Source organism: Phytophthora sojae (assembly GCF_000149755.1).
Source record: "Phytophthora sojae unplaced genomic scaffold PHYSOscaffold_2, whole genome shotgun sequence".
Lineage (NCBI taxonomy): Eukaryota > Oomycota > Peronosporomycetes > Peronosporales > Peronosporaceae > Phytophthora > Phytophthora sojae.
This window is the reverse complement of record NW_009258116.1, coordinates 4,908,386-4,934,343: the sequence shown is the minus strand read 5'-3', so window position 1 is coordinate 4,934,343 and position 25,958 is coordinate 4,908,386. Positions and strand designations below refer to the sequence as shown.

The following is a 25,958-nucleotide window of genomic DNA, read 5'->3' as shown; positions in this document are numbered from 1 at the left end:
AAGGGCGGACTTGCGGCGGCGTCGTCGGTGCACGCGCACCGAATTGCGCGTCAAACGCGACGTGGCAATGTCCTGTCGTCGCGCCGGAATGAAATCGGTGGATAGGACAGGACACCTTCAACGCAGGGTCGGAACATTGACAACGTAGCGCTGAGCGCTGACGTCAGTGCACGAAGATCGCCATGCATGTCAAGCGACTGGATGCGGGGGCGTTTGCAATGCCGGCAACGCGACGCTAGCGCTGCAACTGTGCTCTGAAATGCTGGGGGCGCTAATGGCACGAAGGCACGCTGCAACAGAGCAGTATCCGGAGTTCATGCCCGAGCAACTCACGCCCGCACCCATGCATCATCGATTGCATCCGCTGGTCTACACACTTGCAGCACTCCAACCCTGGAAACCAAATGCACCGACAGCAACAAGGTGTAAATTACCGAGTTGATCTGCGATTCACACTTGTGGACACCGTAGTGTTCAGGTTGGTGTGAAGTAAATGGTATCACCAGCTTTCGATCTGTCCGCCAAGTTCACTCTTGGACACGTCGGTAAGATACCGAGTCGAAACACATGCGTGTGGCGTGTAGATAGCAGAGTCACTCGGTTCGACTGGAGCTCGCTAGGAAGATATTGTATGGCGTGCAGAGCTGTCGGATGCCAGTACTTCCAGCGTGGGTGCCGTGGTCTCTTTGCTTCAGGTGCCGCGTTGCGAGTGGCGAGCACTGAGATGGCCGCTGCTGAAGTGGCCGCTAAGATGGGCACTAGAAGTGGTGGACGGCCCAGGAACAATTCCGCCTGAAGTGCTGAAGGACGCGGGTCTCTCTTTGGTGAAGGATGCTACAGCTTCCCGGTGGAATTCGAGGACCTTGAGCGACGCGAGCTCCCGTGAATCGCGGTCGTCCTTGTCGCCCCCGTCCGTCTCAGCGGAGCTGAACACGAAGCCTTTGTCTACATGGAGAAGCAAAGGCAGAGACAACAACACGGACATGTGTGAATAATCTGCATTTCTTGATATTGATCATGGCTTGTCGGTCACTGCTCGGGGCCTGGCGGCAAACGTCAGTCGCCAGTCTCCGAGCAGGCGACTTTGTAAGCGTTTTCTTTCTTACACAGCTCATAGAATGGGACTGTAAGCGACGCAGATTTCTGCTCACCAAGGGGGTCGCAGGCCACTTGAGCCGAGTTCGCTGATAGCACACATTTCTCCCTTAGGACGTTCGCGAGTGTGGGGAAGTAAATGTTCTGAATACTACACAACACCACAAAACACACACACACAAAGTTAAGCTGTGAGCGTCCACAAAATCAATCATGGGTCTTCAAAACGTACTACTTGATGCAAATGTCGATCAGGTTGGCAGTGAGCGGCACCAACAGGAGATACAACCAGTATACACCGCTGCAATCACACAGTATCCACAACTAACCAGTCACCACCTTCCCTCGAAGCAAAGTATCCGATAATTTAATACAAACCTTGAAAGCAATCGAAGCGAGACTCCGTACAGATCCCGTCCTAGCGACCCCATGAAGGGGAACACGAGGAGGAAGGAAAAGAATAGCCACAGACTGAACGCGAGCACGAGCCGATTGAATTTCGTCCACGACAAGGTCTCCAGGATGACTTTCAGGTTGGCGGACATCAGTAGCACAGAGTAGATGACACTGCCCTGGAGATAGAGCCCCGCGCTGAATCCGCTGACGTTGATCGTCCCGTACATGGCCAACATAAAACAAATGAACGCCTGGATGATAGCGTTGAATAGCCACGTCGAGAAGCGCTTCATGTTGATCCCTTCGTTCCGTTGCCCAGGCACATACAGCACTGGGTTGCGGAGGACTTGTTCGGGCGCGACATCCTCGTCAAAAACGCCAATCGCAATGATCGGCAACGCCAGGAAGAAGTTCCACCCCGCCATGATGAAACTCTCGAACACACTCGTGCCGGACTGCCCGTTGTAAAAGTTAAAGAGGAAGAGCGCAATGACAAGAGCGACGTTTTTGTAGAAGGAATACAGAATGACTTTGGAGATCCGCTGGTAGTTGTAGCGACCGTGGACTAGGAGAAGCCTCTCCAGGAAGCGGAACTGCGCGATCGCATAGTCGCTGGCGTTCACAGCTTGGACGCCTTCCTGGCCTGACACGCCAACCCCCACATGGGCCGACTGAATCATGTTCACATCATTTGCTCCATCTCCAATGGCCAACGTGATCGGCTTTTGCGGCGAGTTGTACCGAATGAGGTTGACGATGTCTGCCTTCTGGGCAGGAGACACACGGCACGCGATAACAGCTTGGCAAACGCTGGAGATTTCCAAAATCATTTGAGATAGCACCTTTGCTGCATGTAAAGCTCGCTCCGACGAGGTGTTCTTCGGTGGGAAAACATGCACCATGGCTTTCCCGTCGCAAACAAGCGCGAGATGAGCGGACACCTTGTTGGCGTTGATATGAGACTGTACGTCATCGAGCTTGTAGATCTTGTCAACTTGTCTGCCCAAATCATCGAGATCTTCACAGTTGACAATGAGAAGCCGCATGCCATCGTTGATCAACTGGCACGCGTGTCCGATGTTGATCGCGGTTTCTTCTTTATCGCCTGTAAGCATCCAGATCTTAATCCCAGCTTGGGCAAGGTTCGCTATCGCAGTCGGAACACCTTTTTGCAGTTTGTCTTCGATTGCAGTTGCACCAACAATTTTCATCTCCGTTTCGATCAACTCGGCGACTTCGTCCAGAAGTTCATCACGATTCGTTAGAGACGTCACAGCTTCCTGGTACTTGACGTCCCATGCCAAGTACTCTTCCTCTGTCAGCTCTTTACTGCATATGACCAAGGTCCGAAGGCCTTCACTAGCAAACCGCTTCAGCTCCTCGTCCATTTTTGCCGTGTGTTCGTCAATCTTGCTCCGAGGCATCATGACATTGTCCGCGCCCTTGCAATACAAAAAGTAGCGACCGTCTTCGGTTCGGAGCGTCACCGACATCCGCTTTCTCGTGCTGTTGAACTCGTTCACGTTGAGGATTGTGTACTTGCGCACGGCCGAGGTTCCCCTCTTCGTAGTCACCTTCACTTCCAGGAGCGGGGCTGGGGTGATGAAGTTGTATCCCAAGCACTTGGCAGCTTTTACCAGCGCTTCTTCATCTGGAGAGGAGGCACGATAGTCAATTTGACCTGTTTTCGCGTTCGTCTCGGGGATCACCGTGTGGCAAACGGAAAGCACGGTGAGGAACTCGTCAATTGCTGCGGCCTCTGGAGCATTCGCAGCTAGTGCATTTACTAAGCGCGGGTCGTCGAAATGAATGAAGGGGTTAAACTCCACTTGCGCGTCTCGAGGATCATGGTGTTTGTCGTCGCCCCCTTTGTCGATTGAACTGCTTGACTCGCCCTTTGCAGCTGCATTTTTCTTCGCCAGCTCTGCCACTGCACGGCCGATTTCGGTTGTGCCGAAACCATAGGACACACCAGCAATGAAGCACTTGCGAAACTCCATGATGTTGCACGTGAGAGTACCCGTCTTGTCGCTGAAGATGTGATGTACCTGGCCCAGCTCTTCATTCAAATCGGACGTCCGCGCATTGGCGTAGGTTCCTTCGTGACACATTTCCGGGTCACTAGAGATGTTCTTCGCCTGGACAACTTTGACCATGTCGAGGGAGACGTACAACGAGATGGGAACGAGGTTGTTGTACAGGATGAGGAAGGTGAAGAAGCTCACCAGGTTGGATCCAGACGACGTCCGTGTAATGGCCGAGCTAAAGTACCACAGATTTTCCTCGTACTTATCCATCCAGATCGTATTGCAAATGGTGCTGATGATGCACAGCACGAATTGCGTGATAAAGATCAGCAGAATGCAGCGGTTGACCACTTTGTACACGTTGCTCTGCTTCGACGGCGTTGCGCGGGCATTCTGCATCAACTTCGTCTCGGAGCCAGTAAAGATGACGACGCCGTAAATGTAAGCACAGCCGCGAACGCTGCAGCCACGCAGAATAGTGTTGGACGGCCCAATGGGGGCGGCCTCATTGTTAGGCCCGAATTCAATCCTGCCCGTGAAATTGTACAGCCGGTTGTTGGGCTGTTCGTACTCCATCGTGCCACTGAACTGCATCATTTGCTTGCTGTGCTCGGCTTCTGGCAGCGCCGGGTCGTTCAGTTTCCTGTAGCCGATGTGCTGCGTCACCTGCTCAATAGCGGATCGTCGCTTCAAGTTTGTTTCACCGTCTAGGTTGCACGTCTCGACGAAGCAGCGACCTTCCTCTTCAGAGGTTGCGAGAATGAACACGTCTGCGGGGGCTTCGTCGCCGTCGCCGAGACGTAAAACGTCGCCGACCAGCACCTCCTGCCACTCCTTGGTCACGATTTCCCCGTGACGACCCAGCACCTTGCAATGTCTCGAGTTCTGTACATTGTCGGCATCGTGGCGCTTTTTGTCCTCGATGCCCTGCTTGATCATGGAGACCAGCAGCACGATCACCAAAGGGCCGGCCGTCGTGTACTTGTTGGTCGGCGACCACGTCGTCGCCACTTGGAGAATTGATATCACCAGGAAATAGCAGTTGGCGATAACCCTGAAAAACTCAAAGAGCATCTTGGGCACGAAGCTCATGATCGTGTACTTGGACGTTGTCACGTAGTTGTCGGTGTACTTGCCTTCGCGCCGCAGCCGCTCATTTTCGGCGTCGTTATTGAGGTGAACTTTGCGGAAATTTCCGGCTGCGGTTGCCATAGCGCTCGGACTGCGCGAGTCGAGCAGAAGGCTGCGATCTGCGGCGCTGCAGTCGCCGTAATTGAGCTTGACGGCGGAGAGGCGCACGAAATGTGGTGGAGGGGTTTCGTCGTCACCGTCGCGATCGCTATTCGTGACCAAATGGCGAGAGTGATATTCTGGGCCGTACTTGGACATGGTGTAACTTTAGCCATACAACGACGCATACAAGGGCGTCGACAAAAATTGCACTTCAAGTTTCCCCATACAAAAGACAAGTCATTCAAAGCGCCAATATTGTGTACTTCTTACGTACATCTAGTGTGCCCCACACTACAATAACCCGGTTACGCAGGTTACGCGCCACTCGTGTCCCCCACCCAAGCCAAAAGCTCCGATATGATGGCGACGCTGCCGCCGACTGCCTCCGACGTGACCATGGTAAGGACCTCACACCCCTCCCCGCTCCTCTTAACCCCACGCTCACTACCTATCTTTGCACGCGCACACTCACAGTCCGACGGAGCCCTATTCGAGTTCGAGGAGGAGGCGACGCGCCAGCCATACGCCGTGCAGACATGGACGAGTTATATCCGCGCGCTGTCCGACGCCCCCAGCGCCACGCGCTACGCCGTCTACGAGCGCGGGTTGCGCGCCCTCCCGCGCAGTTACAAGCTCTGGAAACTGTACCTGGACAACGTGTACGAGAGCGACGCGCGCGGGAAGCGCGTGGACTCGCCCGCCTTCACGCAGCTCGTGGCGCTGTACGAGCGCGCGCTTGCGCAGCTGTCCACGATGCCGAGGCTGTGGCTGGACTACCTCAATGTGTTGCGGGAGATGCGCGTGGTGACCGCGCGGCGCCACGTGTTCGACCGCGCGCTGCGGGCGCTGCCCATTACCCAGCACCACCGCATCTGGACGCCGTACTTGGCCTTTGTCAAGCAGATCGGCGTACCTCGCACGGCCGTGCGCGTGTACAGGAGATACCTGATGCTAGAGCCGTCGAAACGAGGCGAGTTCGTGGACTATTTGGTGTCTGTGGAGCACTACGACGAGGCGAGTGTGCAGCTGGTGAAGCTCATCGAGGCCGCTGAGGACAAGCAGAGCAGCTCGGACCGCACGCCGCACAGTATGTGGATGCAGCTGTGCGATATGGTGTCGCAACACCCGACCAAGGTGGCCAAGTCGCTGGACGTGGAAGCGATCCTGCGAAGCGGCATGACCAGGTTCAGCGACGAGGTGGGACGGCTGTGGTGCTCGCTCGCCACGTACTTTGTGCGTCTCGGCATGTTCGAGTCCGCACGCGATGTGTACGAGGAGGGCATTCGCACAGTGGTCACAGTGCGTGACTTTAGTATGATCTTCGACGCGTACGTGAAGTTTATCGAGGCTATGCTCACGGCCGAGATGGATCTGGCAGCTGGTGGAGACGACGAGGAGGATGACGAAGAAGAAGATGAGGTGGATCACCAAGCGCAGGTTGACCGCCTGCTGAAGGTGTACGAGGATGTAGCGGAGCGGCGCCCTCTGTTGCTTAACTCGGTGTTGCTCCGACAGAACCCCCACAATGTGCAGGAGTGGGAAAAGCGCGTGGAGCTTGTGAAGTCCGATCTGCAAAAGGTCATCCGTACATACGCCGAGGCTGTGAAAACAGTGGACCCAGTCAAGTCGGGCGGCCGATTGCCCACACTCTGGATTCATTTCGCGAAGTTTTACGATGAACATGGCGACCTGAACAACGTGCGCGCAATTTTCAAGAAGGCGGTGGAGGTCGAGTACCGCAATCCACAGGAACTTGCAGCTGTGTATTGCGAATGGGCGGAGTTGGAGCTTCGTCACGAGAATTTCGACGAGGCGCTCGAAATTGTGCGGGGTGCTTGTTCGATCCCGGCGTCCCGTACGATTCGTCTTCGCAAACAGCAGTCGCTGACCGCAAAGGACAATGTTCACCTCAGTGTCAAACTTTGGACACTGCGCCTTGATCTGGAGGAAAGTTTGGGCGACCTCGAATCAACGCGTGCTGCGTATGACGAGGTGTTTGAGCTGAAGATGATCACGCCGCAAATGGTACTAAACTTTGCCGCGTACCTGGAAGAGAACAAATACTTCGAAGAATCCTTCCGCGTTTACGAGCGCGGTTTGGCGCTCTTCCCAAAGTTTCCTCACGCCGGGGAGTTGTGGCAAGTCTATCTGGCCAAGTTTGTTCAGCGGTATGCTGGCACCAAGATGGAGCGCACTCGCGATCTTTATGAACAGGCTATTCGAGCTGCCCCGACGAAGTCTGTTCGTGCATTCTACGAGAAGTTCGCCGAGTTTGAGGAGCAGCACGGCATGCTGCGCAATGTGATGACTATTTATGAGCGCGCGTCCGACGCCGTTCCTGACGATGACAAGCTAGCAATTTACGACAAGTACATCAAGAAGGCGCAGAAGTTTTTTGGCGTGGCAAAGGTGCGAGATGTGTATCAGCGTGGCATCACCAAGCTGCCAGACAAGTGCGTGCCGCACTTGTGTCTCAAGTTCGCACAGATGGAAACTAAGCTGGGAGAATTCGACCGTGCTCGAGCCATCTACGCGCACGCATCGCAGTTCTGCGATCCTCGGCAACACGAGAAGTCGTTCTGGAAGGTGTGGCACGAGTTCGAGGTTTCTCACGGCTCCGAGCACACATTCCTCGAGATGCTACGCATCAAGCGCTCCGTGGTAGCCCAGTACTCGCAGGTGAACTATGTTGCGTCCGAGATTGCTCCCCAGGCTGAAGAAACAGCGAAGATCCCCGGCATGGTTGCAGCATCAACGCCAGCTCCGACTGCCCCTGGTGATGCGATGGCTGCACTGGAGGCGCAACTCGATGTGCCCCCAGCCAGCGATGAGGACGCAGCAAAGAAGAGGAAGGGCGAGACGATGGAGTCTGAAACAGAGCGGAATGTGCGTCAAAAGCAGATCGTCGAGGTGGCAAATGAGGAGGAGATCGATCTGGACGATGAAGATGAGGACGATGAAGGGGAACAGGAAACTGCAGGTGGGGAACCTGACATTGAAGAGCGGGAACTCCCGGCGACCCTATTTGGCAGCAGTGTCAAGGCGTCGTCGGAATGAGGTTAGACTGCGGACAGTAAAAAGCAGCTTGATAGACGGACTTTCATCAACAATTTCCAGACTTGGCCTCAATCCCATGGCAGTGGATCGTCATCGAGCACTCCACACAAGGTATATTCTTCGCTCTCGTCTATTTTTCATACCCTGTCTATTTTGGCTGAATGTTGTCTTGGTGTTCTAATACGACGAAGTTTGTGCATGCACTTGTGTGTGGACACCGGGCCCAGATAGGCAGGTTAGATGGCTTACGATCCGTACAAGGCGCTGCTCGCTAACGCGTCGCGAGAGCACTTGAAGCGCAGCGCTGAGCTTAATACGCACCTTGTGGGCAATGTCTTCCTCCCGGCGATCGATTCGCAGCAAAAGAAGCTGTCAAAGTCGACAGCGTCGCTTAAGCATCTGAAGGTGATTGAGCAGTGCATTTTGGCGGAGAATAAACGCGAGGAACGATTGGCGAGGTGCGCGGCGATCAAGGATCGACGAATTCTGACCAAGAAGTTCCAAGCGCAACGCGAGCGTGAGAGGGAGTTGATCCAGGCGTTGATGCTAGGGAACTCTTACTCTGAACGACAGCACGATATCAAACTGCTTGAGACGGAAGAGAATGCTGCCACTACGCCTCGACAACAACTCAACCAAGAAACCACTGGTCTCAGCGCCAGGGTTCCTACCCCAGATCGTGTGTTCCGCAAGGCTGATGTCAGTGGAGGTTATGCAAAGGCAAAGCCTCACGCGCACAAGAAGTTTAAACTTCCAGAATGCAATGGCTCACCGGGCAAGAAGGCCGACGTTAGGGCGCAAATGGAGGCTTCGATTAAACTGTCTTCTTCAAGTCGAAAAGCCCCTCCAAGTGTACAAGAAGCTCAAACAGAAACTAGCGAGTCACCAACTCGGAAGAAGCGAAGTCCCTCACGGTCAGCAGGTTTCAAAAGTAGTGTGAAATCTCCAAAGCAGCTCGGATCGCCGAAGTCCACCAAGGACGACGTCACGGCTAACGCGGTGGGGCCCACAGAGACTTCTCCTAAGAGAAGGGCACAGCCACGTACCAATTCGCTGCCGCGACGAGCCCCGCATCTCTCAACCTTGCCGACTAACCCCACAGATACAGAAACTCCGTCAAACGTGGTGGAGTCTGATATTAACGATGGCACTCAACAACCTAAGGACTCGTCCGTAGCGTTTGAAGGAGCGCTCAGTTTTTCAGAAGCGCAGCGAATGACGATGGGAGGCGAATTCAATCAGCTGATAGCGAGGTGCGATAAGGTTCTCGCTGAAATTGCAACGCAGACGACACCGCGCTTGCAGGGCAATGACCTAGGAGAGGAGAAGCTCAAGAAAGGAGAGGAGAAGCTCAAGAAAGCGCCATCTCGACCGGAGTTACCCCCCATGCTTCCGCCTCCGTTGGCTGACAAGTTGAGTCAAGATGTACCGGTATCGGTCACCTCGCCGCGTCGTCCGCACTCGACTCGAGTCACACGATCCACACGACAAGCTTTCCTCGATAGTCTAGCCGTCGAGCCCAAGGTGCCTCCTAAAGACGAAGAATCAAGTGTCCAGAGTGCTACAATCGCTGTGATCGATGCTAGAGCTGGAGCTGAAGCCTCGCACGACCAGCAAATTCTTGCTGAAGGGGAAGTCAACGCAGAAACTAATGACGAAGAGCATCCAACTGACGATAGCCGAGTCGCGCTTGACCCCGTCGACGATGGCGCCACCACCGACGCGGAGTACAGCGAGGACGGCGACCATGCCGCTGAAGACAGCCTTCCTGATGTAAGTACCGGTGCGGATCTCGATCCGAATCCCGACGTGGATGAAGATGACGAGCTGGAGACGGATGTGGCTGAAACGCTCTTCGACTTGGTCGACATGGTGGAAGCTGCCGCTGCAGAGGAAGAACGGCAGAAGGCGTTACCAAGTCCAGGCACCGTATCGCCTCGACCACGGTCCTCCATGGTGCGGACAGACATATCATTAGCAGACCTTCTCAAGCGGATGCCTTCCTCACTCTTCCTTGTGTTTGTTTGCATATTGATGACCCCCAGGGCCGAACGACCAAGCACGTACTGCACATCCAGTCTTTGTACCGCGGGTATCGCGCGCGGATCGCGTTCCGCCTCGCGCTGTACGAGGACGCGCTGAGCTGCGGCGTGCTGGGGGCGATGCCCGGCACGATCCAGGGGCGCTCGGGCTGGTACCTGGACCCGAAGCGGCTGATGGCCTACTACTTCGTCATCCCGGAGCCCGACGGCGACTGGGAGCAGAAGTACACGCTGCGCTGCAGCCGCCTCGTGCTCACGCCCTACGACATGCAGCACGAGGTGCTCAGCAAGGTGCCGGCCTCGCTGCAGCAGGCCGACGACGCAGAGGAGCAGGAAGAGGAATGAAAGAATGTTTGTCACTCAACTTCACTTCAACTTGTACCAGTGTGTACCCATCACGCATCCACGTCACATCCCGAAACCAAAACGGGGCAAACGTCGCATATTATTGGCCATTTTTCCCCTTACGACTTGGTACAGAAGGAGCGTCGTGGTTCCGCCGCTCGAGAGCTCCCGGCCGCCCTCCGCCAAGCACCAAGAGCCAAGCGCGCGACAGCTAGATATAGACCACAGAGCCCTCCACTTGCTCCCTCCCCCCTACGACACTGTAGCTGCGTCGTGTCGTCTAAGCCTCGCGTGCGTACGTACCTGCAAAGAAGAATGATCAGCCGGCTGGCTGTCGCTAATCAGAATAGAGAGTTGCTAACTTGCAGGTTGGGTGTCTGTCTGCATTGCCTCTTGCAGCGTTGCCGGACTATATCAAGTTAGAGAGACTCAAGCGCGAGATGGCCAGCAGCGAGCGAGACGGCGACTTGTACGTGAACGTGACGAAGAACGCCAGTCGCGACGGCTTCGACGCCGTGGAGGAGCGACTGAGCACCGCCAGTGCGCGGCACTTGATGGAGCAGGACGACGCAGACTACGCCAGCGTGCTGTACCCGAGGCCGTCGATGGACGTCATGTCGCCCACGTCCTCCAGCAGCAACGGCTCCGCTGCCGAGTTCTATCCGACGGGTGCCAGTCACCAGATGAAGCACAATGCTGAGGTCTTGAGGGCGTCGACTGCAGCTGCGCCAACGTCCACCACGGCGACGGAAACCGACTCGGACCTGGAGGAGAGTCGCAGCGACGCAGACAAGGAGAAGGAGCATGTAGTGCGCGCCACGAGCGCCGCGGAGGACAAGAGAGGGGCTGATGATGCGGAAGTTACAGATGACGAAGAGTGCAAAGGGCTTGGAGGTGTGGAGGAGAAAGACCAGGACCGGTTTAAACTCGCCATTGCGCTGGACTTTGAGACAGATACGAATGGCGCGATGAGCATTGGCCCACCCAGCGTCACCCGGCAGACATCCAGCAGTTTCTCCGATCTGGGGGACTATGATGACTTTTCGTTCTCAGATGCGATCACAGTAAGTGGTGGAGGCGCTGGTAGCGTCGAAGGCGGCAGCAGTGCGGGCACGCCGACCACGTTCTACCCGATTTACGAGAATGACGCCTTTCGGTTTACGCACGGGAGTGTGAGTAGTTGTGGATATGGCAGCTACGACACGATTGACAAGATTCCTGGTGCCTTCATGAACAGCCCCGCGAGAAGTGGACGCAGTGCTAATTCACCCACAGTGTTGCGCCTAGACAACTATGGCTACAGTGGAGGCCGCATTACGCCTACCTTTCAACTGACGCAACCTGCGGATGAGTCTCAGCCGTTGATTGGAGATATTTATCCAGTTTCTGGTGAGGTGGTGCGGCAGCGAGTCGACCATGCTGCTTATATTATATTTTACAAGGGCGATGACAGTGGCGAGGAGCAGAGCTCGAAGCAAGATATCCTGGGTTTGTCCTCTTCGTCCGAGGATGACGGCGATGGCGGCGAGTGGAGCGAAGAGGGCTCTGGCAGAGTAGCCCCACCTCGATCGTACGCATCGCTTGGTGCTGCTGGTCACAAAGTGCAAACCGACAACTGCTTCACGCGAGATTACAATCATCCAACGCGGTCGCTGGGCAGAGGTCTGTTTCGCGCATCTACAAGCGTTGGTAGTGCCTTCCTCAAGGGTGCGGCCGGCCTGGTAAACAAAACATACCAAGGCGGGGCAAGTGGTGGTGTATTTGGATTCGCGAAAGGATTGGGCATGGGGATGCTGGGTTTGGGAACGCATACCGTGAAAGGTGCGGTCCGGGGAGTCGGGCAGGTGACACATCTTGTTGGAGAAATGGTGTTGGGGACTGCGCCGCACTTCAGCATTGATGGTACGCTAATACTTACCAACTACCGTATCATCTGGCAAGCGCTCAGCACGAAAGATGCGATGGAGATTCCTCTGGCTTCCATCCTGTCCGCTGAGAGCTCGACGACAGCGCCTCACGTCGCCAACATCGAAGGCAAACACCTACTGCGAGCCTCCTTGGCATTCCAAGACGAGAACACGTGCTCCGAGTTCCTGAGCTGCATTTGGGAACTGTACTCGACCGGTGGATCTCCACCTCATTTTCTGTTTGCGCACTTGCACTATCAGGCGCTGCGGCATAAGGAAGAGGTGAAGTCCGTGACTGGAACAGGATTGGAGACGCCGAATGACCAGTTCTATGACGCAGAGGAAGACTATCGGAGGCTTAAGTTACTGGATGAAGATAGCTGGATGCGGCTATACGACAACTCGGACTACACCATGTTCCCGTCATACCCGGAGACTTTTGTGATCCCGTCTGTGCTGGATGAAGATGATCTTCGCGAGCTGAGCGCGTACCGCAGCGCAAGTCGTATTCCGGCGGTAGTGTGGCGCCACCCGCACACGGGCGCGCTTGTCTGCCGATGCGCACAGCCCTGTACTGGATTAAGTGGATACGTCGTGGAGGCTGATCAGAAAATGGTATCGGCGCTTCAACACGCGACGAGTGCTTATGGCGACGCGAAGTTTCACTTCTTCGACGCGAGAAGCCAAATGGCAGCTGCGGCGAACTCAGCGCAAGGCAAAGGAACGGAAGACCCGCGGAATTACCCGAACTCAGAGCTGCACTTCTGCGATATCGCGAACATCCACGCCGTTCGCTCGTCGTTCGCTTCGCTAGCGTCGGTATGCCAGCCGGGCCAAGAGCGTGAAAGTAGTGGGTGGCTGTTCCAGCTACGAAACACCTTTTGGTTCCTGCATCTGTCGAACATCCTCTCCACGTCGCAGGAAATTTGCCGATATCTGTGCCAGAGCGATTCCGTCATGATTCACTGCAGTGACGGATGGGATCGCACCCCTCAGCTCACAGCCATGGTTCAGCTCCTGTTGGATCCGTACTACCGGACAGTCCGAGGCCTGCTGTGCCTAATTGAAAAGGAGTGGTGCTCTTTTGGACACATGTTTAGATACCGCTATGGCCAAGGCGAAGGACCAGGTCAGCAGGAACTCGAGGAGCAGTCCCCCGTGTTCATCCAATGGCTAGATGCGCTGTGGCAGATTTGGCGTCAGCAGCCTTGGGCGTTCGAGTTCAACGAAGCGCTGCTCTCGGCGCTCTATGAGCACATTTTTTCGGGGCTGTATGGCAACTTTCTCTACAACAACGAGCGGCAGCGCAAACAAGAAGAGGCCGACGCCCCCACGCGCTCTTTGTGGTTCGTGCTTTTGGAGCAAATGGAGAAGTACGTCAATGTGGAATACGACAGCGCCAAGAACTTCAACAGCATTGGCTTAATCCTTCCCTTTTCTTCCGAGGAAAACGATTTGGTTATGTGGGCGAACCACTTGGTCTATGCTGACCCTGTCTGCCGGAAATACGACTGAGAGGCGTGTCGTGCTCCAGAAAATCGCTAAAAATCGCCTTGAGCGGAGGGTGGCGAACAGATCAAGTGTGCGGTGCGCGCGGTTCGAACCATGAGTGTGCTTTGTCTTATGCAAGCATCACGTCAAGAAACTCGAGTACCGGAAGCTCCAGTTTGTCGTCCAAGAGATGCTTGTCACTGAAGAAAAAGACGCCGGGGGCATTGATTTGTCAGTCTTCACAAGGTCTCGATCTGCTCATGGTTGACGTACATGAATTCGGCCGTTGGGTCGCGTTGGTTGCGAGGTGGAGACGGCGCACGAGGTGGAGACAACGCAGGAGGACCAAGGGCATGTGCCGTGTTGTTGGAAGCAGCATTGCTACCGGGCATCGCTAGTAAACATAATCAGGTAGAGTAGGTTAGCAAGTTAGGTAAGATAGGATAGCATGTGAGTTGTGTAGAAGTACGAAGATGATCCGCGCGCGGAATGAAGCAAACCTGGTAGCGATGTTGCTTCCAGCGGGCGTTTGTGTCTTGCGTTGGGCTTCGCCATTTGCTTTTGACTTGCTTTGATTCGCGCTCTGGAGACTGGTTGCTCGACCACTTCGCTAGTATCAATCGGTAGCAGCTGGAATTGTGGAGCGCTTTGATCGCTGGCCGAGTTATCGACACCTAAAGTATTGGCAGGATCGTCGCAGTGAATCTCTGCAAACAGAAGACGTTAGTTTCCTAGCTACCAGACTATTGAGGAAGACGAGGAAGATAATCGGTTACCTGGAACCTCAGGGTGGTGTTCGTGCTCATTTTCCCATTGAATGATTTCTGCTGCAGCGGCCAGTTCCTGTGAAATCGATGGGACTTGAGGGGCTTTCGGTGGTTCCTGTCCGCGTGGAGCGCCTAACTCCCCTCGACAACTCTTCGGGGCAACGCCAGTTGAAGGCTGCTCTAGCGCCACTTCAGCCATGTGCTCATTTTCCCACTGAACAATCTCTGCTGCGGCCTCCAAGTCATCCCAAAAGTACTCTGGCCGCGCCTGCTCTGCCTCGACTACAGGATTCGCCGTTGGAAGGTTGTCAGGGGTAACGACTCGATGCGTTGTGCTGGATGGCTGGTCGGGCTGTCTGTTTGAGCTCATTCTCGTGGCCTCTTGGGGAGGATAGCAGTGCCGATGCGGAAGCTCCGGCATAGGAACAACTGACGGCATCAAATGGCGGCGCACGTTCTCAACCGGGTGAAATGGACTGGCAAGTGGAGGCTGAGCAGGTTTCTGAGCACGTCTGCGGCGTTCCAGGGCGTCCCGCCTTCTCCGTTCAATAAGTTCTTGCTGCTCCTTTGTCAATGTCTCGGGTGACTTGGTGGGCTCTGCGTGCTCTGTGAGGTCAACCACTGGCGTGTCCACGCGAGCTCTGGGCTCTGATCTTGGCTTAGCCCTCGATACACGCGCAGGTTTCACTGCTGCTTGGGGGGCTACTGGAGTGTAGCCATTCTTGAGCAAGATCTCACGAGCAATCTCCTGTGGTGTCTTCGTGACGCCATGTTTCTCCGCGTCTAAACCACTTTATGTTAGTGAACACAATTATGGCAGAGCTCGAAGACCAGTAGATGCTCTGATTGCATACAGATCTTGGCCTTGGCCACCATTTTCTTCCCATACAGACGCTCAATCTGCAGTAACACATTCTCGCTTAGTTTTATGGGTTTTTCTCCGCCTCGCTGCCAACCGCCACGCACCTCAGCCCATCGCCCTGCCTTCGCCAACTCCCGCACGTGCTTCTGCTTCGCCGCCACCGTCTGCTTCTTCTTAGGCCCCGAGGGCGCAGGAGCCGCGCGCTTCCACGTCGGCGCGGTCTTCATGGCGGTTCCGCACTCAACAGACCAAGTTGAAGTTGCAAAATATCTGCTAATCAAAATGGATGGCTACATCGGGGCTATAGCTAATCAGATGGCTACATTTGTTTTACAGCTATCCAATGGCATGATCTACGGCACTCACCACCTACGTGCTCAGTTCTGCGGAGGAGGAAGCACCTCGTCGCTCCAGAAGCCCCAGCAGTTGCCCATGCACGTGTCCAGACCGCACGTGCGGCAATGGATGGGGCGGGGGTCCAGCGCCAGCACCGCTGCTGCTGCCTCCGGGTCGGCGTCGATCGCCTCGAGGCGAGCTGCGATTTTGTTCAGTTGGTTGCGGATAGAGCGGCGCTTGTTCTTGCTGCTGTTCTTGTCCTCCAGTAGCCCAGCCAGGATCTTCTCGAGTGCCTTCTGGTGCTCCAGCAAGTCCGCGCGAGGCAGGTACTGCAGGAACGTGACGTAGCAGTCCTTTAGGTACTGGTGGTCCGTGCAGTGCACCTCGCCGTGACGAGCGTAGTAGCAGCTATCACAAACCAGCACCAGGTCTCGGCACACAGTGCACACCTTCCGGCCGCTGAACTCGTCGTGCGGCGTCTGGCATTCGATGCACTTGCCCACGACTTCGTTGCTGTTTTGAGCCCCCATCAAAACACTAAAAAAACAGAGCCACATCCAGTCAGTTGCCTGGAATCCCAATAGTAAGAAATCAATCCAAACGTCAACTCACCGCTTGTCGAAGACGAAGTTCTTGCCGCGGAAAAAGCCGCCGTCCTGGTACGCCTCGAGGTACTTGTGGATGCCGCCCTTGAGGTGGTGCACGTCGTTCACGCCCTGACTGCGCAGGAAGTTTGACGCCTTCTCGCAACGAATGCCGCCGGTGCAGTACATCAGGACCTTCTTATCCTTCATCTCGTCCACGCGGTTTTGCAGGAACGTGTAGTACTCGGAGAAGTTCTTGACCTTAGGATCCACCGCGTCCTCAAAATGGCCGATCAAGTACTCCTTGTGCGCTCTAACATCCAAGACAACCGTGCCCTCCTTGTCCTTAACAGCCTGGCGCATTGCCTCATGGAACTGCTGCGGAGTCAGGTAGCCCCGCTCCTCATCAGACGCGGCCATGTCCGGGCGAGCAACGACGCCGCCCGTGGACACGATCTCCTTGACGTGCTTGACGATGAGGCCCACGAACGGCGGGTTCTCGTGCGCATGGAAGCTGTGCTTGAAGTCCTCGGCGCGCATGGCGAAGACCTCGTGGGCGCACAGGAAGGCGATGTACTCGTCGATCTTGGCCCGCGACGAGCTGGAGAGCGTGGCGTTGATGCCTTCCTCGCTGATGAGGATGCGACCCACAAGCCCCAGACGCTCGCACAGCTGCTCCTGCTCCTGCTTGAGCTCCAGCGGCGCCGCTACCTCCACATACTTGTAGAAGAGGATCACGGCGTGGCCCACAGGCTCCGAGTCGGTTGTCACCATTGCTTCCTGCTTTGTGTCGCTTGGACGAATGGGTACGAATCGACTAGCGCTTACTTGTACCTTAATAAGGGGTGGCATACTTACCCTTATCAAGGTCCTATTCCATTCGTGTGCACCACATACTGTACCGCGCGAAGAGCTCCATTGCATTGAGATCATGGCGACCGAAGGAGCTGGCGCCGCGCCCGAGCCCAACAAGGAGCCCACGACGAATGGGACACCCAGCCCGGGCACGCGCAATGTGAGCAAGGCGAAGAGGCTGCTGCCCATGGAGCTGCGGGTGCGTAACGGTACTTTGCTGATCGTGTTTGGTGCTGGGAGATCGACTGATGGAAGTGCACCATGCTTTTTTGCTTCAGAAACGCCGTCGGGCCGCTAAGCTCCAATTATCCGCTGACAAGAAGAGAAAGGTGGCGCTGGGAGTAGCAACTTCACAGCAGACTCCTCAGAAAACTACCAGGTAGCCTACCAGCTGAGCAGAGGGATATCATCGGGCCACGGGGCGAAATGTCTGACTTGTTGCTTTGGGGTTGGTCTCCTAGTAAACCAGCGGAGGAAGGCAAGGTTGATTCTCCTCAAAAACCTGACAGCCATGAAGTTGCTCAAGAGGAGAAATTGACTACTGCGCCGTCGTCGTCAGCATCCGCAACGAAGAAGACGTCGCCATCAGCGCAGACAAAAAAGAGCTCGCTTCTTGCGGCGGCTGCGATCCCCACTACTTTGAATCGGTTGCAGTCCCTTTATGCGCCGTCCTTGCTGAACAAGCAGAGAAAACGTCGTCCGGCGGGGGCAAACGTGCCAAATACCTTCTATGTGAGTGGATCTGATATTGTGAATGCATTGCTTCGTTGTGCTGACGTATAAGTATGATCGCCAGGTGTCCGATCTACCGCTAGACATTGTACCCAAGACGAAGCTTTCCATCCTTACAGCATTTCCGTATCCGTTTCAGCGCTCCAAGTAAGTGGGTCTAAGGGCGCTATGTGTGTGAACCGCTATCAGCTAACCTTAACTATAATGGGCATGATCACCAGCTCAAAAATCAAAAAGCAAGCACTCCAACGTTTCATCACCAGTGGTGCAAAAGACAGTTCCCTCCACTCTGCTTCGCAAAGTGCGGCAGTCCGATGGCACGAAGCCTTGCATTATTTTGTGCACCCCGCAGCCTCGGTGCCGTCGTCAATCTTACTCAACCGCGCTACTGCTGCAAGTACCAGCGAGCCTTTGTTGGGAGGACCTAAAGGCGAGCGCAAGCGGGAAGAGAAGGCATTTTTCACGGCACGGTGGAACACATGGCAAGAGGCATTTCGCGACCTGTACATGAACTTTCGTCGGCAGTCGACAGGTTCCAGTACTGATGGATCGTTCTACCTCCGATCAAGCGATTACGTGGTTTGCTTTGTGTATGATGTTGGTGCCGCCAGGAAGAAAGAGACTTCTTCATCGATAATCAGTCTTTGCCGCCAGCACGATATGGACACGGAGTCGTCCGACGAAACAGAGGAAGAAGCCAAGCCTACCAAAAAAGTGAAGAAGTGCAAGCTCTACGCAGTGATGTCTCAATCCAACTCAAGAATTCGCAAGGTATTGCATCATCTTAACGTGGAGTACTCGATGCCCTACGTCAACGCGAACCAGACTGAGCGCGAGGCTGGGGAGTTCCACCTTTTGGAGGAGGAGCAGGAAGCGAGCAGATCGAGGAACAAGAATGCAAGTGGTGGTGGTGGTCTTGTCGCGCCCGTGACTCGCGCAGCACCCTCTCAGGAAAATATGCACGGTGCCGACTCGCTGCTTCTCTTCCATGGCCACGACGCTGTGCACGGGGTATATGAGTTTCTCATCAACCGAGCGCGTAAGTAGCTTTTCATTGTCCGCTGCTTTTGCTACGATCGGTCAGCTCATCGTTGCTACTGTTGCTATTGTTTTTGCAGCCATGTCAAACCAGGATGTTCCTGAACTCTACGCTTTGCATCCGTTCGCCAACGCCACGATCCAAAGCCTGCAAGTGACGTCGTACGGGCGTGTTAGCGGCCTTGCAACTGGACCATCCTCAGAAGAGCAGCCATCTCGAACAGCTACACTTTTCCGGACGGAGGTGCTGGGCTTTTGCTTCCCTTCAAGCATTGAAAAACTGCTGGACGTGTTGAAGGACGAGTGGGAAGCAATGAAGACATCCGAGGAGACTGCCGCCGAAGACTCGGAGGTCGCGTTGAGGACGTACATGGAAGCAGTGTCCGGTGCCGAGCGATTGAACGCGGCCAAACTGGACGAGCAGACTGCTGCTGAAGAGAAGCAGCGACAGAAGCGTCAGCAAGAGCTCGAATTTTCTAAGCGGCGAGTGGAGGCTGTGGTAGTGACGAAACTGGAAAGCCGCTACGTTGTGGAGACTACGACCCGGCCGATCGTGGTAAAGCGGTAAACAAAATCATATATTTTTGACGGCCTTATCTTTTCAGTGCGCTAAAGCCTTTCAGTGAGGAATTACACTGGCTAAGTAGGTTGGTTACCCAGATTTGTCAAAACGTAAGTACTACAGTACTTCAAGTAGTAAGTAACAGGTGAAAATAAGCATCTGAAACGATCTAAAACTAGAATATAAGCAGTTGCAGAACTAATTCCCAGAGCCATTCATAAGTGCATTACAACGCAGTAGACCCAGCCTTGACCTACTGCAGCCCTTCTCCTCCTCGATTTTGCTGGCAGCACTGGGTTTAATCGGCACGATGGCCACAGCGTGACTTAGACATTCACTAAATGTATACAATTTATTTCAAAATATTTTATCTAGGAAGCGATGGTACGAGTACATGTAATTCGCATCGAGCTAGCTCAATGCAGTGCAATAGGAACGAAGAAGCAAGCAAGTGAAGCACATCTGCCGAATTATAGTCCAGGCCGAGAAATAGTCCACGCATAACCTCCGAAAGTGAGTGAGTCCGTTTTTGGAAAGCCCTGGGGATATCTGAGTGGATGGATATCCACTCAGATAAGGTCGTTCCTCTTTCTAAAGTCCTCTAATAAGCCTAACGGACTTGTAAACGTTAGTACTAAACAGTGCTAAAGCACGGAGAAGCTCTGGATTTTATCGTGTAGCTAGTTATGATTTTAGGTTTGATTCTAACCAGGCAGAGCTGTTCTGCCGGTTGGCGCATAAACTTCAGCAGTTAAGTTAGTGGTTTCGTTTTTATTCGGGTCACAGCGATACATCACCTAGGTTTGCAAGCTCGAAGCATGAAAACATGCACTGCCAACTACTACTGTAGTATCTCGAGCCCGAGCATGCATTGGTCATTCGCTCTGCCTTAGCTATCTCGAACTATCATGCAGCTAATGCCGATGCTTGATTTGAATGCGGCGGTCTGCACCGCGCCATGGCCTAGGGACCGTACCATGCGGTCCAATAATGATATAGTGTTGCATCTGAAATAAGCGTCGCTACAAATGTAGTTTTGAACGATTTTAGTGTCGAGCACTTCGCGTTGGATGCTGAAGTTGATGCACTTTGGTTATCTCTTTCCTAACCTTTTAAAGTGCGCGTCGCCTATACGTCTGCACAAATTATACTATAAGGCGTTAGGCTTACAACACAAGATCCTGGTGCTTTTCGACAGCAGTTGGATCGCCTTCAGCTAGCCGTCTACGATGCCCCTAATGGATGGCAACGGTACCCAACTATGACGAAAGGAAGCAAAGTATGGTCAGAGGCAGTGTCCTACACTATGGGGCAGGCAAAGGTGTTGCATGAGTCGATTTTCTTGGGTACCTGGGTTACCTACCCTCCGAGAGTACTGGGAGTACAGCTGCACGATTGATGCTAATAAACAATCTCAACGATATTGCCAAACGCTTTTGAGGGATGTGAACCTGGGAATCAAGACGAGACGTCAGCAATGGGCTCAACGAACTCAAAGCCAACTGTCCCGCCGCCTTCAAGAACGAAGAGACCAGATTTGTGAGCGTGGCGAACGCTGGCATGAGCAATGAAATCACCAACTTGGTACCGACGGCACGACCTCGCTTGGTTGGTGTCAAGATCTTTACTTTACTGCATATATGCATATGACCTGGGCAGCACTGGCGAGGCAGTCTCTGCGACTGTGATCCGTGCTGTCATGTATGGGCGACTAGCGTGGGCGCGTGTTGTTCCAACATGCGATCCGTAGGCGAGGCTGCAGCAGAGCGCAGTATCGGGTGTAGTTAGCCGACTAAACCGCAACAAATAAATAAATAAATAAGATCCTGGTGCTTTAGTTTTTGCTTACGTTTCAACTATCTCCGCAAAGGCCAAAAGCAAACGATAGGAATTTTGAGTAACAAGAAAATAGAAGAATCTAAATCTAGTACTTTATTTTCCATTTTTATTTCTACTGGGATAGAAGCAAATACACTCTAATTATTAGTCGTGCTTCGAAAATATGACGATAAGTCATACCTTTGTACGTTTTCGTGACACCTCGCTCACCAAAATTTTCCCGACAGCTCAAAATCACGCAAAGAGAGCATAATATGCAAATATTATTTGAACAGATCTCGATGAGCTGAAGCCAATCATGGTCTTAGGTTCTAGCCTAAAGCAAATATTAATATTGTATTCACAAGAGCGAACCAAAACTTCGACTTTCTACCATAATTAGTCAGGGTTACTGTACTACTAAAAGTGAAGGGGATTAATAAATAATTAGTCAGGGTTACTGTACTACTAAAAGTGAAGGGGATTGTAATCTAAAATTACTTACTTCAAGTTGAAGTAGTAGATCCGAACAAACTTACTACAAATAAATATTATTTAGCACGATTTTAATAGACTAGAAAATGATAGCAATGCTGCCGAAGTTTTGGTTAGAGGTAGCCGATTCCATAAAGCTGGAGCTACTATTGAGATAAATACTTCAATTGCTTATGACTCATTTTATGTTTTTTTCGTTGAACTTGCGTTTTGGAGACCTGCAAATGGAATTGCGTATGCTTGCTGAACTGACAACTGGATAACTCATATCTGATAAGAGTCTATTACATTGAGAATAAAATACGGAAAATGTACAGCCCATGTTTTCGGATTGGAGGGGGTGAAATGGCCCGCAAATCTATCGTGATGCAGAAACCAAATCGGCATCAGTGGCGTTTGAGAAGCATGAACAACCCGCAAACGTAGCCGCGAAGCAAGGCTTAGGTCTACAGTTCCCTGCCTAGCGCTGGGCCGGCCTTCTAAAGGTTTTAAGGACAGGTAGAGCCACATTTAGCAGCTCGATTACCCAGTTCCCAGGGATTTGCAATAGATTTGGGTGCCATGACACCCGTCCTGAAAACCGAAACATGGATGTCCATGATTTCAGCATGTTTTACATGTTTGGAGATCTTACTTGGTTTTAGTATGCCTTTATCCCTAACCCTATTCCGAAACATGGGCTGTAGGGCCAGCCAATAGAATATGGAGTATTGGTATCAACCTCAGCACTAACGCTTGACGAAAAAAACGTTGTATTCCTGTCTACGGTCGGGTAATATGCATCAGCCTAAAAAAAGTTGAAAAATTGTGGTTTCTATTGGGGATAATTTCCATGCTATATCAAAGAACGAAACAGCTTTGTCCTTACTCGAACAAAGTCGTGCGTTGCACGAAGCTCTGAAATTTAGTACAAATTTGTATTTCAGTGTGTGTAAAGCCTAGTTGCTGGTAGAACTAACTCACGCGTACGCACCATGCCACGGGGTCAGGACCTGATCGCTTGCGGCCTGCGGGGGAGGAGGGAGGGTTTTGGACTGACGACAGGAGGCCACTGATTTTTTTCTAAAAACGAATTTATCTTACCAGCCAGTCCGAAGGTAAGTTTATCTTACCGAATTACCTATGGTATCACCTTCTATATGTTAAGCCATACACCCCCCTGATTGACCAATCACAGGCCTTTCGGGAAGACTGGTGTGCACTGCCCTTTTATAGTGACTCACTTGATATTTGTATCGAAACGCGTTTTCTATGCGTTTGCATGGCTAGGCAGGGCACCGAAATGTCGACTCTATAGAGTTCGCTGAAGTGTATGGCATAACATAGGTAATTCGGTACGCAGCTGCCCGCTGATTTGTTTACTCTGGATATATTGAATACCCCCAAAACTGCACCAAATAGCACAGAAAGTAGTATTTGCCTACTGTGCAGTTTATGTACAGTACCTACAATAATTAGTCTGACCTGATGGGAGGGTTAGGGTATCTATGTTACACCTATTTGACGAAAAACTATCATTTTCAACGAATTCTACTCAATGAGAATCGTCTATTACAGGGGTCTGTGGATAAAAATTGACTTCGTGCCTAGCCTTCAAAGTATGAAAATTGCACGTTTTACGCAAATTTGGAGTCAGACTAATTACTGTAAGCACTGTAGTAGCAGGGGCAGTGCCCAGTGCTCGCAAACGACTTGGCTGAGAACCGGAGGCGCTGAGTGATGGCGTCGATACGTTCCACTGGAAGAGATTTGGAAGGGCTGACACGGTCTCGCTGCACTGCCCACTGTTTCCAATCAGGTTTGAACTGTCAGTTCATATCGCAAAATGATCGTACTCTTTGTTTATCTCTTTTTTAGAACTCTGCACGGAAAATGCACGTATGTTCAGCTTTGCAGGCGGGTCAGCATTAGAGCGCGTATATGCATACAATATGTCCACAAATAAGTTTAATGCGCGGCGATGGCGCAGTCGTCGGCAAGCGCAGACCAGGACAGGTCCTCGTGGGACCAGTAACACTTTCTAATTGAGCGCTTGGTTTTGAGCCAGTGGTTCGATGCGTGACTCAGCTCGCAGCTGGCGATTTTCGAGTTGCCTGCGCCTACCTGACCATGCATTTCAGGTGCCGTATTTACCCCCGTTCTTTTGCATGAATACATGTATTAATAATATAAGCGCCATCTACATTGTAGTTCAACGTAAATCATCGGCGACTGAGAGTTTGTTGCAATTGGGAATTACGTAGTGATAGGCTTCTGCCAGTCGGCAAGATTCACTATACCGGTACTACGAGATCTGGCATAGAAATCGATGAGACGGTAAAAAAAATGCCGTCTTGAAGACGTGATGTATGTTTGGCATCTTTAGATTTCTAGATACGAGGGCCATTCGGCTACATATGCCCACCCGAACTGCGAGTATACCCTAAGCAAATTTCCCGGGTTCGCATGCGTTGGATATTGATCACCGTCAGCGTTTACGTGTAAATCTGAAACACATAACTACATGTATCACTTAGAAGGTTCAGATTTGAAACCCATCGATAGCTACAGAAGTTTGGAAAACCTCCCCGCCGAGCATATCGAGGAGGTTCGGGCGATCCCACGTGCTCGGCTTGAACCTGTTTAGAAAACCCCGCTTGCGGGGCTCCGCTCGGCTTGTGGCCCGATCTTTTGCCGGTCGTTTGGTTCCTTGGTGTACGGTGAGCTTTCGGCTCGGACGGAGTAAAAAACCTAGTTCAACGTTGCAAGTCGCGCGTTGCAGACTTGCACGCTCCACCGAAATCGAGCGGGCAGCTACAGGGCGTTGGTAACTTGGCGATGATGTGGCTCTGGGGTCGTCACCGTCGGAACGACAGGACGTTGGGCGACCGGCGTTGAGTTGTGCGTTCGCAAGGGGGGTAAGTGAGACGCAAGATGGTCACTTGCGACTGCCTCCGCGAGCACAGCAGCAGCGTTGGTGTCCGCCGACAGCAGCTCAGCCACAGACTCCTCAGCGCCCACGCAGTTGTCTCACAAGCCAGCAACATTTGAAGCAGCACGGTTGAGCTCCTGTGAACTTCTACTGTACATGCATGTGAATAAGATGGCAAGAACCACGAGCTACTGTCTACAGTACAGGTAACGTTGCACGCCTGCAGCAGCAAGTTGGTCCCTTTGGCGGCGGTCCATGAGGACACATCCAATTTCTGCTGGGGTGGACCCTCCGGTCAGCGCCCACATTTGCCCGCGTGGTGGCTTGCTTCGTGGAGTGAGGAGATTCGAGGCCGTTGAATAATATTCGGTGCAACCACCCGCCAAGCGCTTCTTTGTCGTTATCAGCGACGTTGGTCCGCTCTGGCTTGCTCCGTGGGCCCCCGGCCTGTTGCCAACGGCGTTGAAGTCCCATGTTGGGCCTGCACATCGAGCGCGCGGTGCTTGATGGCTGCACGGCGAGTGCCAGGACTGGCCACGTCACTTCTGTTCAAGCGCTGCTTGGCCTCCCGCTCTTGAGCGCCCGCCGCTTTCATTCGCAGCGCTCCTCGGCTTTGCCAGTTTTGCCAGCAGCGTCCTGACGCCGGGACGGTTTTGACGGATCTTGTGCACAAGCAAGCACCGATACATTGTATCGCGCTGGATCCCTTCGCCTTCGGCTTCCAAGCAAAGCTAGCGAATGCATTCTGCACCCATGCAGCGGGCTGCTTGTTCCACCCGGCTGGCAACCGAGTTCGTGGCGCAGCAGCGGACAGCGGACAGCGTACGCTGTCGGCAGGTCTCCACACTTGCCGTTTGCATGTGCATCTGCTCATGCGGCTTCAAGCTGTTTGCCCGATCTCTCAATCGAGTGCGCGGCGGGAAGCACGTGCGATGACGACCAAATTGAGCTCTCCAGGCTGGAGACTGTCCCCTGCAACTACAGTAGCAACCAGCAAGTGCCATGTATGTACATGAAGGACCCAGCACGCGGCGGCGCCGGCCTGCTAGGTACCTTCCAGCTTCAGCGCGCGGCGCGGCAAGTTGCCTGGCAAGTTTCCGCTGATGTTTTCTTTCAGTCGTGACCGCTCGCCCGTCGCTTGCTCGGAGGATGGGCGATCGCCAAAGCCGAGTCACCTCGCGCACTGACTTGCCGACTCTATGCTGGCTCCCTCAGTCGGCGATTTCCACACTCGCAGCCACGCCACCCCATCCGAGGAAGAGGTTGAGGCGGAGAGGCGCAGCTTACCACGGGAGCGCAGCACAGGAGAGAGAGCGAAACAGGATCGACCCGCCCGCCCGCGACGCAGGCCGCGCTCATTGTCGCTTTTCCGCCAGTGGAGCAGCAAGCACCAAGCAGCCCCGAG

The 25,958-nt window shown here is 53.5% G+C and overlaps 7 protein-coding genes across 7 annotated transcripts; 5 read left to right on the top strand and 2 right to left on the bottom strand.

Moving 5' to 3' along the window:
- Window positions 1-691: 691 nt before the first annotated feature.
- Window positions 692-4,457, bottom strand: PHYSODRAFT_478276 (hypothetical protein; the record flags this gene model as incomplete). Its single annotated transcript, XM_009521304.1, has 3 exons — window positions 692-939; window positions 980-1,043; window positions 1,470-4,457. The coding sequence occupies 3 exons, from the start codon at window positions 4,455-4,457 to the stop codon at window positions 692-694; spliced, it is 3,300 nt and encodes a 1,099-aa protein (XP_009519599.1).
- Window positions 4,458-5,108: 651 nt separating this feature from the next.
- Window positions 5,109-7,808, top strand: PHYSODRAFT_260292 (hypothetical protein; the record flags this gene model as incomplete). Its single annotated transcript, XM_009521303.1, has 2 exons — window positions 5,109-5,150; window positions 5,226-7,808. 2 exons carry the CDS (start codon window positions 5,109-5,111, stop codon window positions 7,806-7,808), a joined length of 2,625 nt encoding a protein of 874 aa, XP_009519598.1.
- Window positions 7,809-9,677: 1,869 nt separating this feature from the next.
- PHYSODRAFT_487628 (hypothetical protein) lies at window positions 9,678-10,195 on the top strand (the record flags this gene model as incomplete). Its single annotated transcript, XM_009521302.1, has 2 exons — window positions 9,678-9,764; window positions 9,854-10,195. 2 exons carry the CDS (start codon window positions 9,678-9,680, stop codon window positions 10,193-10,195), a joined length of 429 nt encoding a protein of 142 aa, XP_009519597.1.
- Window positions 10,196-10,635: 440 nt separating this feature from the next.
- Window positions 10,636-13,617, top strand: PHYSODRAFT_311351 (hypothetical protein; the record flags this gene model as incomplete). Its single annotated transcript, XM_009521301.1, has 2 exons — window positions 10,636-10,866; window positions 10,966-13,617. The coding sequence occupies 2 exons, from the start codon at window positions 10,636-10,638 to the stop codon at window positions 13,615-13,617; spliced, it is 2,883 nt and encodes a 960-aa protein (XP_009519596.1).
- Window positions 13,618-15,599: 1,982 nt separating this feature from the next.
- Window positions 15,600-16,916, bottom strand: PHYSODRAFT_487598 (hypothetical protein; the record flags this gene model as incomplete). Its single annotated transcript, XM_009521300.1, has 2 exons — window positions 15,600-16,095; window positions 16,171-16,916. 2 exons carry the CDS (start codon window positions 16,914-16,916, stop codon window positions 15,600-15,602), a joined length of 1,242 nt encoding a protein of 413 aa, XP_009519595.1.
- Window positions 16,917-17,073: 157 nt separating this feature from the next.
- PHYSODRAFT_483159 (hypothetical protein) lies at window positions 17,074-17,380 on the top strand (the record flags this gene model as incomplete). Its single annotated transcript, XM_009521299.1, has 2 exons — window positions 17,074-17,196; window positions 17,276-17,380. 2 exons carry the CDS (start codon window positions 17,074-17,076, stop codon window positions 17,378-17,380), a joined length of 228 nt encoding a protein of 75 aa, XP_009519594.1.
- Window positions 17,381-17,423: 43 nt separating this feature from the next.
- Window positions 17,424-19,335, top strand: PHYSODRAFT_296440 (hypothetical protein; the record flags this gene model as incomplete). Its single annotated transcript, XM_009521298.1, has 4 exons — window positions 17,424-17,729; window positions 17,794-17,876; window positions 17,951-18,768; window positions 18,848-19,335. The coding sequence occupies 4 exons, from the start codon at window positions 17,424-17,426 to the stop codon at window positions 19,333-19,335; spliced, it is 1,695 nt and encodes a 564-aa protein (XP_009519593.1).
- Between the last annotated feature and the right edge of the window lie 6,623 nt (window positions 19,336-25,958).